This window comes from Botrytis byssoidea (assembly GCF_014898295.1).
Source record: "Botrytis byssoidea strain MUCL 94 chromosome Unknown BBYS_041, whole genome shotgun sequence".
Lineage (NCBI taxonomy): Eukaryota > Fungi > Ascomycota > Leotiomycetes > Helotiales > Sclerotiniaceae > Botrytis > Botrytis byssoidea.
The window spans coordinates 83,053-97,402 of record NW_024065882.1 but is presented as its reverse complement, the minus strand read 5'-3'; the positions used below and the strand labels follow the sequence as shown (position 1 = coordinate 97,402).

Here is a 14,350-nt window from a genome sequence, read left to right as displayed (position 1 = left end):
CCTTGAGTTCTGGCCGCTTGAAAACAATGGATACTAATAAAATACAAGGATTCTGGAAAGGCTGGCTGATTCTCAATCAATTGAGAGAGAGAGAAAAAAAAACAAGTATGAATTGAAACGAGGGTTTTTAATATATGATCGCTGACGGCCCAGTAATGATTGGGTGATATTGATAGCAGTCGTTCCGGTTCCGGTTCCAAATTATCAATGGGGATCAATTAACTACTGGATGAAATGAATGTGAGGGAGGACGAGGACGAGAACACGGGGGAGAGACGAAGAGGGAGAGGGAGAGGGAGAGAATAAGTTATTTTTACCTTCCCCTTCCGATGCTTCTGTTGAGAAGATGGTGTGGTGTGGTGTGGTGTGTGTAGTGTGGTGTGGTGTTGTCGTTGTCGTTGTCATTATGATTGTTTTACCTTTACACCGTGAAGGGGCAGTGATGGTGTTCAAGTCTATTCTCCTGGTGGATGTGAATGTGAATGAATGTGAACGTGAACTGCCCTCTGCCCGTGGATCGGAATATGAAATATCGATGCTTACCTACCTACCTGCCTTACCCACACTGACACAGTAATGAATTGCATAGAAGAGATGTTCGAATGTGGATGTGAAGAAAGGCTGCTTTAAGCATACTAGGTGCATAGACATAGGATACCTTCGGATCTTCGCCTTCTACGGTAGCTGATCTCTTCTTCCATATCCCAGACGAAACCTTTCAAAACGAAAAAAGAAGATGAAAAAAAGTGGCCAGGACAATGATAAGCCGCTCGAACCCAAGAAAAGACGGAACAGCGATGGGATAGTGATGATGAAGGTGATGATGATCTGATGCGAGTATTTACTGGTGGGGCATATTATGAACCAAAATGAAATCAAATCAAATCAGATTAATACCGGTACATGGATGATTGAGAAAGTGGCGAGCCCGTTCTCGCTCTTCTGTCTATTCCTACATCCGGATTATGATGGATGATCTTGCTTGACGAATGGATCTATCTCACATACCCATACCGTATTCAATTTTGACCAGGGAATTAACTTTCTTCAACAGCCATCCAAGCTCACTCCAAGCAATCTTCTTTGCATTTGAACCTTGCTTTACCGATCAAGCCTGCATCGCATTACCTGCTGCGACGTTTTCCCTCCTGGCAGCGGCGGCGTAGACGTCTCCTTCCGTAGCTAAATGAAGACATCCTGCTTACTTATTGTATATTGCCATTGCCCTTTCTCAAACAACCCCCAACCCCCAACTCCCAACTCCCAACCCTCAACATCCAACATCCAACATCCAACATCTAACCACATAATACACCACACACTACACTGTACTTACTTACCACCTACTATCTACACCTTGCTGCCGCGCAAGAAAAGTTAAAATTGAGCTGAGCCCTGGCAACTATTTCATTATGGGAGGGGCCGAAATGCACTCCAGACTTTTTCATTCAGAACCAAAGCACCGTGCCCCAATTCTGCACAGATTCTGCGTTCTGCACATTTCCGGGAGCGAGATGTACGGAGTGAGTAAAGTGATGAAAAAGTCCTATCGGAAATTTTATGCTGATGCTCATGCTCATGCTGGTGCTCATGCTCATCATGCTTATACTTCACAAATGGCTCATGCTTCATGCTCATCCAATTGTCCGACTTGTGTCCTGTGCGGTGGCCGGGCTTGATTCTTTCAAGCTTGATCGCTGTGATGGAAGGGAAAGGGTTCGGTAGGTTACTGCGATGCACTCTACAAGCTTGTTCCGCCTGCACGACGGGATCTCCTGCTTTTGCATATCGTTTCTCTTTGATCCCGTCCCCCTTTTTTTATTACTACGGTTTATCCTTGGAGGCAGAATAGCTGGAGCTTTCAAGCTTGCTTGGAAGTTGGAGCTTGAGCTTGGATCAAAAAATCTCTCGTGGATATGAAGGCAACACCAGTCACCAGCAGTGCACAACAACACCCCATCGAGGACCACCACACAGTGGCACATATGCACAGATGGGAGATCAATGGTATTGCCGGCATCGCATGGCATGGCATTGACAAATACTACCCAGGTAGGAAGATTGAAATTATGTAACGTAACCCCGTGACCTTTTTAGTATTAGTATCTGATGAGACCCAGCATTGATACTCTATGTACCCATAATCCGTACAATACTAATTTTATCTACCTACCTACCTAGTAGTATCTACTCTAAGTTCCAACCTCCGTATCGTATCTACCGAGCACGTACACGAGCCGCTGAACCAGTTCCAACCGCCGTCTTCTTTGCATAAAATATGAGAATCTTCCGTTCCTTATCACGACATTGCCAGATCTGCCACCAGCGCGATCGCATATCTAGCTTCGAACGCCTCATGAGCACTACATTCTACTTTTATGATCCACTAGTTCTCGGACTTTTTCAAGCCTCTTCATCATATTCTATTCTCCTACAAGTCCTTGATCATACAGTATCTGAGTGTCATTATTCCTATTGAGCTCTTTGATACTGTCTAAACTACACGGTGGTATACTCCGTTAACAATGTTCCGTCTTCCCTATACATATCTCGTAGATAATGCAATGCGTCTATTGGTTCCATATGCGTTAATCACCTAGCCCTTCATGCTTGCTCACTCATCCCTAACGAGAATGTCCGATAATTCACGGACTGATCGGAGCGAGCCTTGGATTTGGTTGGGATCACCAAAATAGCTAGCTTCAGCTTGACCTTAGCTGTAATGATATCTAGTGCGTTACGCCACGGGAATTCGTTTTTACGACTCATGGGATATATTCATCCCCTAGTTTCCTTTAATAGAAGGGAGACCAAGAGATTTAGTGGAAAAGGAAGTACGGGGAGAATTTCGATATCAGCCTCGGCTCCCGGACAACATTTTCGTAACGATTGCGGCTTGCACGAAGTAGCATCCTTCTTTCAAAGCGGCTTAAACATCATAGTATATCCTCAAGGTTCTTAAGGTTCTCAACCGGGTAGACGGTGGGGCGTTTCAATTGTCAATAGATGAAGAGGGGAAAAGAGGAGTTGCATCCCTAATGCGATAACAAGGTGGTAATTATTGATTATTGAGGTGATGGATAGTCTCATACTTGGAGAGTGATATTGATTAATTATCAATGTAGTAACTCAACGACAATCTATGAAACCACCAACCGCAAATTAATCCTCTCCTTGAAAAGAAGATTAACCAAACGGATTTGTTGAGGCATTATGGAAGTCTAGATGAAGGGAGCCGTTTTATCAAGCCAGTAAAGTATTTGACAACAAGTATGTTGAGGTTTAAAGCAGCGTCAATTGTAACTTTCCTCCTGCCACTTTTGCAACATCCACATATCACGCCTTCGGCTCTTTTTCCCGCCACTTTACCACCACCAGCTTTTTTTCTCTATCCTGAATTAGATGTATCAATTACTGTTGTCAACTTGTTGAGAGGGAAGGTCTCGACGCCAAGGATCTTGGGAACAGCCGTAAGTTACTCTATCTGTGAACTCTATAAACCGGGTTGTAACCCGTCCACCAGTACCGAGTAACGTAGTCGTTCGAATCATTTACTAATTTCACATAGACAACAACATGATGGTATGATCATACTCTATCTATTCTTCAACGATACCGACAGGCTACATTAAATTGACGGCGATATTACCTATTTATTAACCTGTCTCTGCAAGGATGGGGATGCCATCCGGTTTCCCCATTAGTAATGTAACACAGCGTGCACCCAAATGGGCAATTCAATGTCCTTGATCTTGTCATCTTCCAAGACTCAAGAGCAAGGTTTCATGGTCAACAACAAGGTTGGTGAATTACAACTGAAGCCGGAACAATGGCCGAATTAAACGGTCATCGGTGTCATTCAAAAACGAGTGGTCTTTGCGATAATGAAGATGCTGCCCCGTTCCATCCTTACTAGTATACATATGCTACAATGACAGGCTTCAGAGCAAGCATGTTGAACGCAGGGTTCCTTCCGATGTGAAAGGGAACTCCCTTCTTCTTTGCTTCTCCCGTGAGAAGTTGCGCTTGGTCACAATGAACGTAGCAATTGGAAGAGGCTCAAGCTGCCATGCCAGTGTATGCATTGGAATATTCTTTCCCCAACAGATAATCCGAAAGATGGGTGATGGTAAAGCTGCATGCTTCAAACAAAATCATACATACATAACTACATTGATTCGCATTAGCAATGGAACCTCTGGCACGGCTTACTTCCAGATTGCATTTTGTTTGCTTACAAGTTACAACCAACAATCCATGTACCGACATGCGCGAGTCAGGGTTGCAGGTGAGATTCTAGATCCCTTTCATATTAATTGTCTATCCAAAATTGAATGCATTCCATCTCCAGACAACAGACATCATGATGAAAATGTTATCATTTTAATATCGGGAACGAATCGGCAACCCACGCGCTGATTTGAATCGAAGCCCCAAGGAAACATACTGTTGGATGAATATTCAAAGGGTGGGGATGCTGTCTCAAAGCTCAAGATGACACCTAGGGTTTTCGAGCTCGTGAGTCGTGACCCAGGAACCTCGTCACACTTCATCTCGATAATACAATCGTGGACGAAGGAGACTGGTGGAACGAGCACCTTGTCAGTCTCGAAGTTAGCCATGCTTCCTCCCAGCCAACATTTTCATCTTGTCAATCCGCCTCGAATTTCGAAGGGTCATCGGAGAGATGCGAAATCAATTTTGTATCACATTTTCACACGGTGAGAAGGAAATGGTGAGATCTCGAAGTTGGGAGGCCAGCCAGTCAGTCAGCCAGCCAGCCTTCCGCGACCCCGACGCAAGGAACGGTGTCGCGAAAATAGTGCACAGCATATGATACCGTTACTAGAACTTTTTGCATCTATAGTCATGGGTTTTTACTCATAATGGGTTTCATTCATCAATTGTTTGGAGAAACTCATCATGTGCTTTCGACTCTTTGAGACGAGACCAAACGAAGCTTCCCAGCTCACTTGCGTCATCACGCATACATGCGTATCGATATCTAGATCTTGATTCTTAAGGTTTGATTAATTACTGACAGCTTGATCTTTTTTGGGCACTTCTTGCGTAAAATGATGTCGATCTATTTATCTCTGAAGATTTATCTTCATGTACTCTGTATGTATGTACATATCGCAAATCCATGAACCCGCCGATTTGCGGAGGCAGATGATGGAGATCTTTTCATTTCTGTAAGAGCAGTTCTACAACAGTCGGTTACGTCTGCTGGTTAATGGAACAATGCGGCTCTCCGAGACAGCTATTGTATGCCATGCTATGATGTGATTTTATGTTGTACAATGAACTGGAAATTGTATGCTGATGGGGAGGAAGAAAATAGTATGAGAAGAGGAGCAGGGCTCCAAATTGCACCTTCAAAAATTACTCAATTGGGATGGATCATTCGGTCCGCATGTGAAAACTCAATGGCGCCAAACCGATATGAATCCGAAAGATCAATTTCTGGATTCTGGATTCTGGATTCTGGATTCCGATCCATACTGGTATCAGTGTAAAACTCACGAGTCACGTTGTCTTACACCTTCAATTCTTTGTATAGACTATCCAGAATCCATTGGCAATACGTGACCCACGTATACCCATGAACTTCTTTTCACCGCCTCTCGCGAACACGATCCCAGCCATCTTGCTCCGCATCCAATTGGCTCCGTTTTACCTTTTTTTCTTCCCCCAGTCTCCGTGCAGCAGCCTGTGAGCAGCCGCTGCGCATGCAGAATGCAAGTGTTATGAAGGCAAGGGCCACCAGAAAATTTCGGCATCAGACCCTGCAGAGTTTTTGTGCGCAGTATGCTAGTATGGCTATCCTTGTTAGATGAGATGAACGGAGGAAGGAGGGGAAACTTAATACTGCTCGTTGGATGCTTATCGCGACGGGCGTCATCGAGCAATATCTGGTATGTCTCTGTTTGTGAGTCCTTCTTCGTGATTTAATTAGTTCACGACTTCGAATCATTTCCAATCTTCGCCCGTGAACACAAAAGCCCAGTAAACAAGGAACAATTTCTCTTACCCCATCACGTAAAACTGAGAAAAATCCTTATTCATAGTACATACGTACCTACCTTATCCTCTCCTCCCACAACCACACTCCATAAGGCTAGTCCCCTTTTTCACTTTTCTGCACACGCGGAAAACGGTCCGTCTTACACCATTTCCAGCATCCATGTCCTGTGTAGTTCTTGGCCTGCTTGTCTCCAATCAATTCATCCTACACTATTATGGTCTGTATGTAACGAGAAACGCACAACATCGAGAAGCAGCAAGCCCAAAGGTGTGCTAACGCAAGCCCCATGGTGAAAATCCCGAAGCGAGGCTTTCCCAAAGCGTGTCACCGAGTAGGAAGTACTGCTGCTTTGGGACTGGTGCGGGATTATTGTGGTTTGGGGGGAGGGCTTTGTGTGTTTTTTTTTTCTGTCTGGAGGAAATAAGAAAAGACTAGGGTCGATCATGGATGGAAGGCGAGAAGAGCGAAAAAGGCTCGGTCTACGACGTGGTGGATGGTGATTGGGGTAACGTTGTTCAAAGCGAGGACGAGAGCGAGTTATTTTTCATACTCCGTAGCCTGAGAGCCTATCCGCGAGTCTAGAGGGGAGGAAAGGTTTGTTCTAATTGTTGTGATCGACACTCGTTGAGGGGGTTTTGGGATGTTGTTCATATTCATATGATAATGAGAAACGATGTGATCTGGGAGAGTAAGTAAAGTGGGATGGCACGATATGAGTAATGAAATGTGAGTCTCGAAAAGAGGGGAAGCCACTTGATTTGAGCATTTCGGGAGTCTAAATGAAGTTCGAGATTTTCTCAATGTTTGGATCTGGATTCTGGAGATGCATGTTTACAGTTTACTGTACTGTACAGTTGTTGTGCATGCATACGGAGTAGGTACTGGATCGTGCAAAAAAGCTTAGACTCTCACGACGGAGTATGTATATACATACGTACGATATTGACATTTGCCCGCCGAAACTATAATGTCGATGCGGTAGAGATCAACAGCCTAGCTTGATGATGGGACTACGCACTACACTACGCTGCTGCACCGCGCTGAGCGTATAAATTCTTGGCGAGAATGGGAATCATAGGACAAAGCTTGAACCCTAGACGCCAGAATTCATCCCTGGGGGGAGGCGAGGAATTCCTCATTGTGTATGGTTGGTTCATGGTTGAGTACTGAATAAAAAAGTCATTAATAGCTACAGTATGATAAGAATCCACATCCAACATTTGATCATTCAACGAACTATACTATCGCCAGTTATTATTGATCTAGTGGAGTGGAAAACCCATAAAGAGAATTGATTAATTTATTCTTTTTGTTTTCAGAAGCAAAAGAGTGCTAACGTTAGCGGGGGACGGAGAAATGGCCGTTTAATTTTTCTTTTCTTTCCTCTTGTGTTGGCGATCAGAATGAGGTGGATGGCGTCTCTTAGCGTCTTCTACACCGCCTTTTTGTGGTTGAGAACCTAGAGAGGGCGAATGAGGGGTTCTCGCTCTAGCGACAACGAACCTTGGAAAAACGACTTTTTTTTTTCTCTCATTGTGCTATCGTTATCGATGACTGATGGATTTTCTCTGGGGCATCCAATTGATGGCTTTGAATTCGGAATACGACTGGCTCGAATTTTTTTGTCCGGATCATAAGCATTAAACATGGCGACTTGGAAACTTGGAAGGGCCATTATTTTCTTATCTCACTACTTTAGTCCAACAACCAGAGATGGTTCTAGTACGGTAATAACGAGACAGCCAAATCTTACGGGAATTGGGAGGGGACGTTTTGGCTATCGAAGCACCACGCTTGATTGTATGTCAGCTTCTAGATACCCATGAAACTAAAGTCTCATGGGGTTATAGACCGAGAGAAAGAGATCTGAAATTTTATACAGAAAGTTATGAAAGTACACAGATTGAGCTCGAGAATCGGTTGCAAATAGAAGAAAAAGACAAGCCCCAACGCTGCTGACACACAGTCGATCAAAATAATCAAAATCAAATAACTATAGCCTTAATATGGTATCAATATATTGTAATTCCCCAAGACCCAGTACGTGCTTATCCTCGCAGGGTAATACCCTTCTGACCCCAACAAAACCATTCGGAGATACTCCATATGTAAGTACCAAGAACTTCACATGGGAAGGACGTTGAAGGGAGTGGTACTTGCATCTTACAGTGGTGAAAGGAAAGATATTGTCCGCGAAAACGGGAGTATCCGTTCCCATGTCATGATCCTAAAACCTCAAACCAACCCGCGCCATACATACATACATACATACATACCTACATACATCAGTCCAGACTCGCCATGTCAATCCGTAAATGTTCTCGTGACCCTCACATGGTTGGAAAGATGTGCACATTTTGACCTCTCGGACTCAACCCCCAATTTGGTACAACCCTCGTGTCCCAAAAGATGCAATTCTAGGATTGATGTATATTGCTCGCGCATAATTTTTTAAATGAACTGAGTGTTCTGTATAACCCCAATAGCGGCTCATCCAGAACATGATTACACTATCAACCGGTAGAAAAAGAGTCAACAGGGTGTTGATGATAGAGGTGATGTTTGCTAATGACCGGAAAACGGCTGTTAAATTCAAAGATGGAGGTACAAAACATGTATGTAAATAAAGAGCAGACGCGGCACGCAGGATAGAAAAGGCATGTGAGGAAGCGACTACGCACGCCACTCACTTGATTGCATTGAATGGAAATAGGAACTTGCAGGAATGGGAAATGCACGATTGGATACTTTTCGTATTTCGGCTTTTTCTGAAGGACGCACCAGCCATCCATCTGAGGAGTGAATAAAAAGACGCACGACATAGTTGCAGCTTTCAAATTACATGGAGAGTACAGTAGGCACTGTACTGTAACGATCGTGCATCAAGCCGGCTGCTGTTCTGCGAGGCGAGGCGAGGCGAGGCGAACGGGTACTTGCTGCTTGCATATCCTATGCTATGCCCTCCTTATCCCAGTGCCTCCTTCATGTAACCAAGATATGTTTTTCATGAAAAGATTTGGAAGGGCGAAGGAAGTGGCAAAGTAAGAACCAAATGAGAGAGACGTCAAAGTTGAATTCAATTTAGTAACGGATTGGCAATTCCATTTGAAGGAATTTCGGAAGCTCTTTTGCCTTGCTCTACCAAGGATTTCGAGATGAAGAGGGGGAGAATCCAGAGGTATCGGATGATATTGAAATTTTGAAGGAATCATTGGATTGAAATGCATAATCGGGGATGTTTCTTCCTAAGGTATGACTGATTCTCGCTCAACCTTGAATTTTGATGGACATCATACACATCAACTAATAATTTTTTATTCATTTTTCAAAACATGATGTGATCACCCATCAATCATCCCGTATCCCTTTCGAAACTTCGAAGTTACTGTAGTCTTTGAATGGAGATATCGGAGAATAAGATTTCCTTGTGCGAATTTGGTGAAACAGACAGAGTACATGGCTTTTACTTGAAGTGATGAACTGGTTTCGGAAGAGGGAGGTTGTTGTCTCGAGACTGGATTGGGGGCTAATTCATTCCTGGATTCTAGAAATCTAGTCAGTCTATCGATGGGATGGTTCACGTGATCAGGCGTTTTGGGCGCGCCTTCTGTAACTGTATCAACGCATTCGCGCTTGTTAATGTTTTCCTCTACATCCCGCGTTTGGAAGTCAAAATCGACGACGAATGAACATGTGGATTGCATGAACTGTACAGTTGAAATGCCTCGATTATGATATGCCACTGATTAACCGTATGAGTTCAGATATTCCATACGACAACAAGTAAAGTGCGATATTTCTTTGTTTGAGTAGATTATTATGATCCCTGAATCTCTTCGACTCGCAAACTCAACTGGAAGGATACACGCAAGCAGGTATAGGCTCGAGGATAGCCTGATCTACAATCTTTTACGAGAAAACAAGCATGGCACCCCCAGAACCGCAAATACCTCTGGCGGCAAAACCAGTATTTGGTGCCCATTTCGATGCGTGGAATTCGTCAGCGACAGGGCATCAACGGGCAGAAAACAAGATAGGTGGCTCTACAGGATGGAGAGAATCTCGAGCATCGAAGCTAGGCCACCAGTTCAAGTCTGGTGGTACAGGTGGCAAAAGGATCTCCGACAAAGTTGGGGCAGGATCTGAAGACTGGGATGAGAAAGCGAACGCCTTGATTCCAAAAGAAGTCAAGGCAAGGGCAAGACGAAGTGTCAGCGACATGTTAGTGGGGAAGCCAGGCTGTATGTTTTGTTGTCCCTTTCAAATTCCCTGTCCGATGCTACCAAATATACTTTATTGATGCTTGTCTGTCCTATTTAGTGCCGATGAGCGCCGAGGAACGACTGATGGAGATGCGGAAACTCGAAGATGAAATGAAAGTGGAAGAGGACGATCTAGCCCGAAAGTCTAGAGGCATCTTTGATGAGCTGGTCATCTACATAAACGGTAGTACATATCCAATGGTCTCGGACCACAAGCTCAAGCAGTTGCTGGCAGAGAATGGAGCACGAATGTCGATGCATCTGGGCAGGCGACAAGTCACCCACATTATCTTGGGCAAACCTTCTGGTGTAGGAAGTGGAGCTGGAGGTGGTTTAGCTGGGGGAAAGTTGGAGAAAGAGATACGAAGGATTGGTGGTTGTGGAGTTAAATATGTCGGTGTAGAATGGTATGGGCCTTCCGGTATCCCCTGTTTGCATGTTCATACTAATGTTTCTGGCAAATACAGGGTACTGGAAAGTATTAAGGCAGGCAAGAGACTTTCCGAGACGCGGTTCTCGAATCTGAATGTAGCTCCGAAAGGCCAGCGGAGCGTTTATGGCATGTTCAAGAATACGGCCAATGCCGACGTAGATTAACAATTGACGCTAAGGACACCGAGTGGGCAAGCGAATTGTTCATGCTTCCCAATTCTCTTTGGCTCAAGTCTAATTTTCGAGTCTTGAGAGGTATGTCATTGAGGTCAATGCATATGGTATGTATGATGTATCTATATATATATGGCATGGATGCCATATTCGGCTGTTTCCTTGCTTCTACGGCGTTGTGTCAGGAATCGAGGTGCATTCTGGGTGGCTGCATAGCATCTGCGATGGGAATAGGAAATATCATTTGGGAGGTTTAGAGGCGTTTGGTGAGATTCTGGAAAAGGCTGTACCATGACATAATTTGATATCATAGTAATTAAGAAACATCAATCACATCCACCGTCATCATGCTGTCTTGTCATGCATGTTTGAGTGATGTACTTTCAAAGAACGACAAGAACATACTTAACGATGACACTTTTCTCATGACCCTCATGAAAGCATTCAATTTCTTTGGAGTGGAGTATCTGGATCTTTTCAGATCTAAGAGTGTCTCCCACTGAGAGAGCAACACTCGAATGTCGAGAACGAAGGCGGTGACGATGGTTTCTTGAATCTATGGCCTAGTATCATCCATTCGTGACCAAAATTGATATATCTAAATGTATTCATGACACAATCGTCCACCTATTGAAATCATTCAATAGATGTGTTCCGGCAACATATAAGGTTTGAAGTTATTGACAATATTGACTGTCCATTCTGAAAGTAGAAATGGTAGATTCAATTGTCCCAAATATCGGAACGGCGAATCGTTTACCGATGCACGTTGCCCCGTAAACAGAAAAATCCACCATTCACAACACATCATACGAAAAGGTTTATCCACCACCGCACAATATCTCAAACATTATATGATCACTGATTCAGAAGATACACTATTACAATCACGAACAAAGAGAGTTAGCAAATGGCGGAGCCCCTTTCGGATTTATCCAGCGCAAATATCAATACTGGAAGCCCCTCAGTTGTTAGCAATACAAACTACACCATGTCTGAAGATACCAGCTTTACGGAAAACACACCCATGAGCGGGAGCGTGGGGAGTCCACCAAGTTCGCCCTTCGTCGATGCGACACATGATGCGACAGATCCGAGCAAGGAGAATATCTCTCCTATCAAGCAACAAATGTTGGCGTCAAGGAAATCAATTGATGGAGAACACATGTCACCCCTGAAGCTGTTGAAGAGCCAGACTTCACCCACCAAATCATCAGATGGCACACGCAGTCCGAGAAAGATGTCGACACCCATGAGATTTCCTGTGAAGCCTACGACTGCTACACCTTCGCCTTTGAAATCGCCTGACCCGCCGGTCGTCGTTGAGCATGAAATGGACCTGGATGACCCAATACTAAGGGATAATGAAGGACTTACGAAAGCGATCGAGATATTGGAAGAAGACGATGATGATAATGATAACGAAGAGGGGCAAACGATGAACGAAACTTTTGCATATATAGGTACTGGTAGCGCTACTAGCGCTTCAGAGAAAGATGCGCACAATTTGATGGACGATACAATGGTCAGCACATTCAGCGAATTTTCCGCTATGCCAGATATGACAACGTTTTCGAGACTGGGACATACCAGCCCGAACTTCCCATCAATGGGTGCACCAACACCAAGACAAAATCATCGATTCAGTACCCCAGCTACGGCACGCAGGCAAGTGAATACATCTGAGGATTTTTCGCCAGCACCATACGGGCATAGAAATGTTAAAAGTAAAGATGATGAGAATACTACTAACCTTCTTGACTTTACCGCACAAATGAATGGGTTCAACGGCCGCGGTCCCTCACCTTCAAGGAATAGGATGTCAATGTCACCTTCGAAAACTTCGGCACCTGAACATTGGTATGGGCCAAGTGCTGCCGCGACACCTAAATCAAACCGTATGAGCAACTTACTCGATTTCGATATTCCTCCTGCCCCTACACCTAGAAGTTTACCTTCTATTACACCTAGAGAAATTGAGAGATTGAAATCAGACTTCTTATCGGAGATTAGTAACTTGAAAGCTACGTTGAGTGGCAAGGAAGCTGAATTGCAGTTCATGAAAACGGCCGTTGGAGACGCTGAAAAGAGAGTTGGAGAGAGTCAGGAACAATTACGAGAAGAACGAAATATACAAGATCAACTGGCTGCCGAAAAAGAGGAGTGGGAGAAGAGAGGTCGGGAAATGGAAGCTGTGTTGAGGAACGTCAGAGAAGAAATGGTTCAAACAGAGCAAGAACGTGAGGAGTTGGATGGTCGATTGGAGGAAAGTGAGAGAAGAAGAGAAATGGCGGAGATCATGGCTCAAGAGGCGCAGAGGAATTTAGCGGCTATGCGTGCTGGAAAAACTACACCTGGAGCCACTTCACCCCCTGTCGAAACGCCCTTGAAATCTCCAACAGAATGCCACTGCGGAGGTCGAACTGTCGAACTTGCGGTCGAGAAGGTATCCAGAGAGTTACATTCCCTTTACAAGGAGAAGCACGAAACTAAAGTCCAAGCTCTCAAGAAAAGTTATGAACGTCGTTGGGATAAGAAGGTTAAAGAATTGGAAGCTACTGTTGAGGATCTCACCAAGGAGAACGAAGAATTGAGGTTGGGCGGCAATACCACGACACCCAAAGCGGAACCTTTGGCGGAGGATATCGAACAACAAGCAGCACGCGATGCTAGAACCAAGGAATTGGAGGCAGAACTCGAGGGCTTGGGCATAGAAATTAAGAGTGTCAGGGAAGACAACGATGATCTCCGACACATGCTTGAAGAGGAAAGAGCCGAAAAGACTAAGCTGGTTCAGGCTGTTGATGAAATGATTCCAATGATCGCTATGTTCGACGATATGGTTGCGAAAAACCTTGAGGAGGAAAAGAAGGCTGTTCCAGCTCGAGCATCTCCAATCCCAGAGACACCCGCCTCGCAAAAGAAACAACATGTTTTCGAAAGCCAAATGAAGAGTCCTACTTTAGCGAGAACAAGTAGTGTCACTCGACCAAGTGGGTTGAGAGCGCCAAGTGCGGCTGGAGGAAGTAGAATCGGCAGAGGTGGAATTGGGATGGGAATGGGAATGGGAATTGGAGGTGCGGCAGGAAGGGAGAGAAAAGGAAGTCATGGGAGTGTGGCTAGTCAAGGAAGTAGACCAGGAAGTGGACTTTCGGGCAGAACTAGTAGCAATTTATTGAGTAGTATCGATAAAATGGGAGGGGGAGGGTATGGTCGTTAATTCTATATCATGAAGAGATTGATGTGGAGGGAATGGGTAGTGGGCTCTTGGGGCTAGTTTGGTTTGGTGCTTGTATATTCTTCGTCTATTCTTCGTCTTGGTGAAAATTCTGTGATGGATTATTGTGGTTAGGTTGGAATACTTCAGGGGAAAGAAGCGAAGGGGGTGATGGATTGGTAAAGATACGAAATAATGATTGGGTGGCGTGCTATGGGTATGGATATGGACGAATGG

General features: G+C 44.5%; 3 protein-coding genes across 3 annotated transcripts; all 3 read left to right on the top strand.

The window, feature by feature from the left end:
• Nucleotides 1-3,272: 3,272 nt before the first annotated feature.
• On the top strand, nt 3,273-3,928 carry EAE97_011757 (uncharacterized protein; the record flags this gene model as incomplete). Its single annotated transcript, XM_038882272.1, has 2 exons — nt 3,273-3,470; nt 3,569-3,928. 2 exons carry the CDS (start codon nt 3,273-3,275, stop codon nt 3,578-3,580), a joined length of 210 nt encoding a protein of 69 aa, XP_038726882.1. The 3' UTR covers nt 3,581-3,928.
• A 6,025-nt stretch (nt 3,929-9,953) lies between these two features.
• EAE97_011756 (uncharacterized protein) lies at nt 9,954-10,887 on the top strand (the record flags this gene model as incomplete). The annotated part of the gene is made up of 3 exons (XM_038882271.1): nt 9,954-10,269; nt 10,349-10,697; nt 10,758-10,887. 3 exons carry the CDS (start codon nt 9,954-9,956, stop codon nt 10,885-10,887), a joined length of 795 nt encoding a protein of 264 aa, XP_038726881.1.
• A 919-nt stretch (nt 10,888-11,806) lies between these two features.
• On the top strand, nt 11,807-14,116 carry EAE97_011755 (uncharacterized protein; the record flags this gene model as incomplete). The annotated part of the gene is made up of 1 exon (XM_038882270.1): nt 11,807-14,116. The coding sequence occupies one exon, from the start codon at nt 11,807-11,809 to the stop codon at nt 14,114-14,116; it is 2,310 nt and encodes a 769-aa protein (XP_038726880.1).
• Nucleotides 14,117-14,350: the final 234 nt, after the last annotated feature.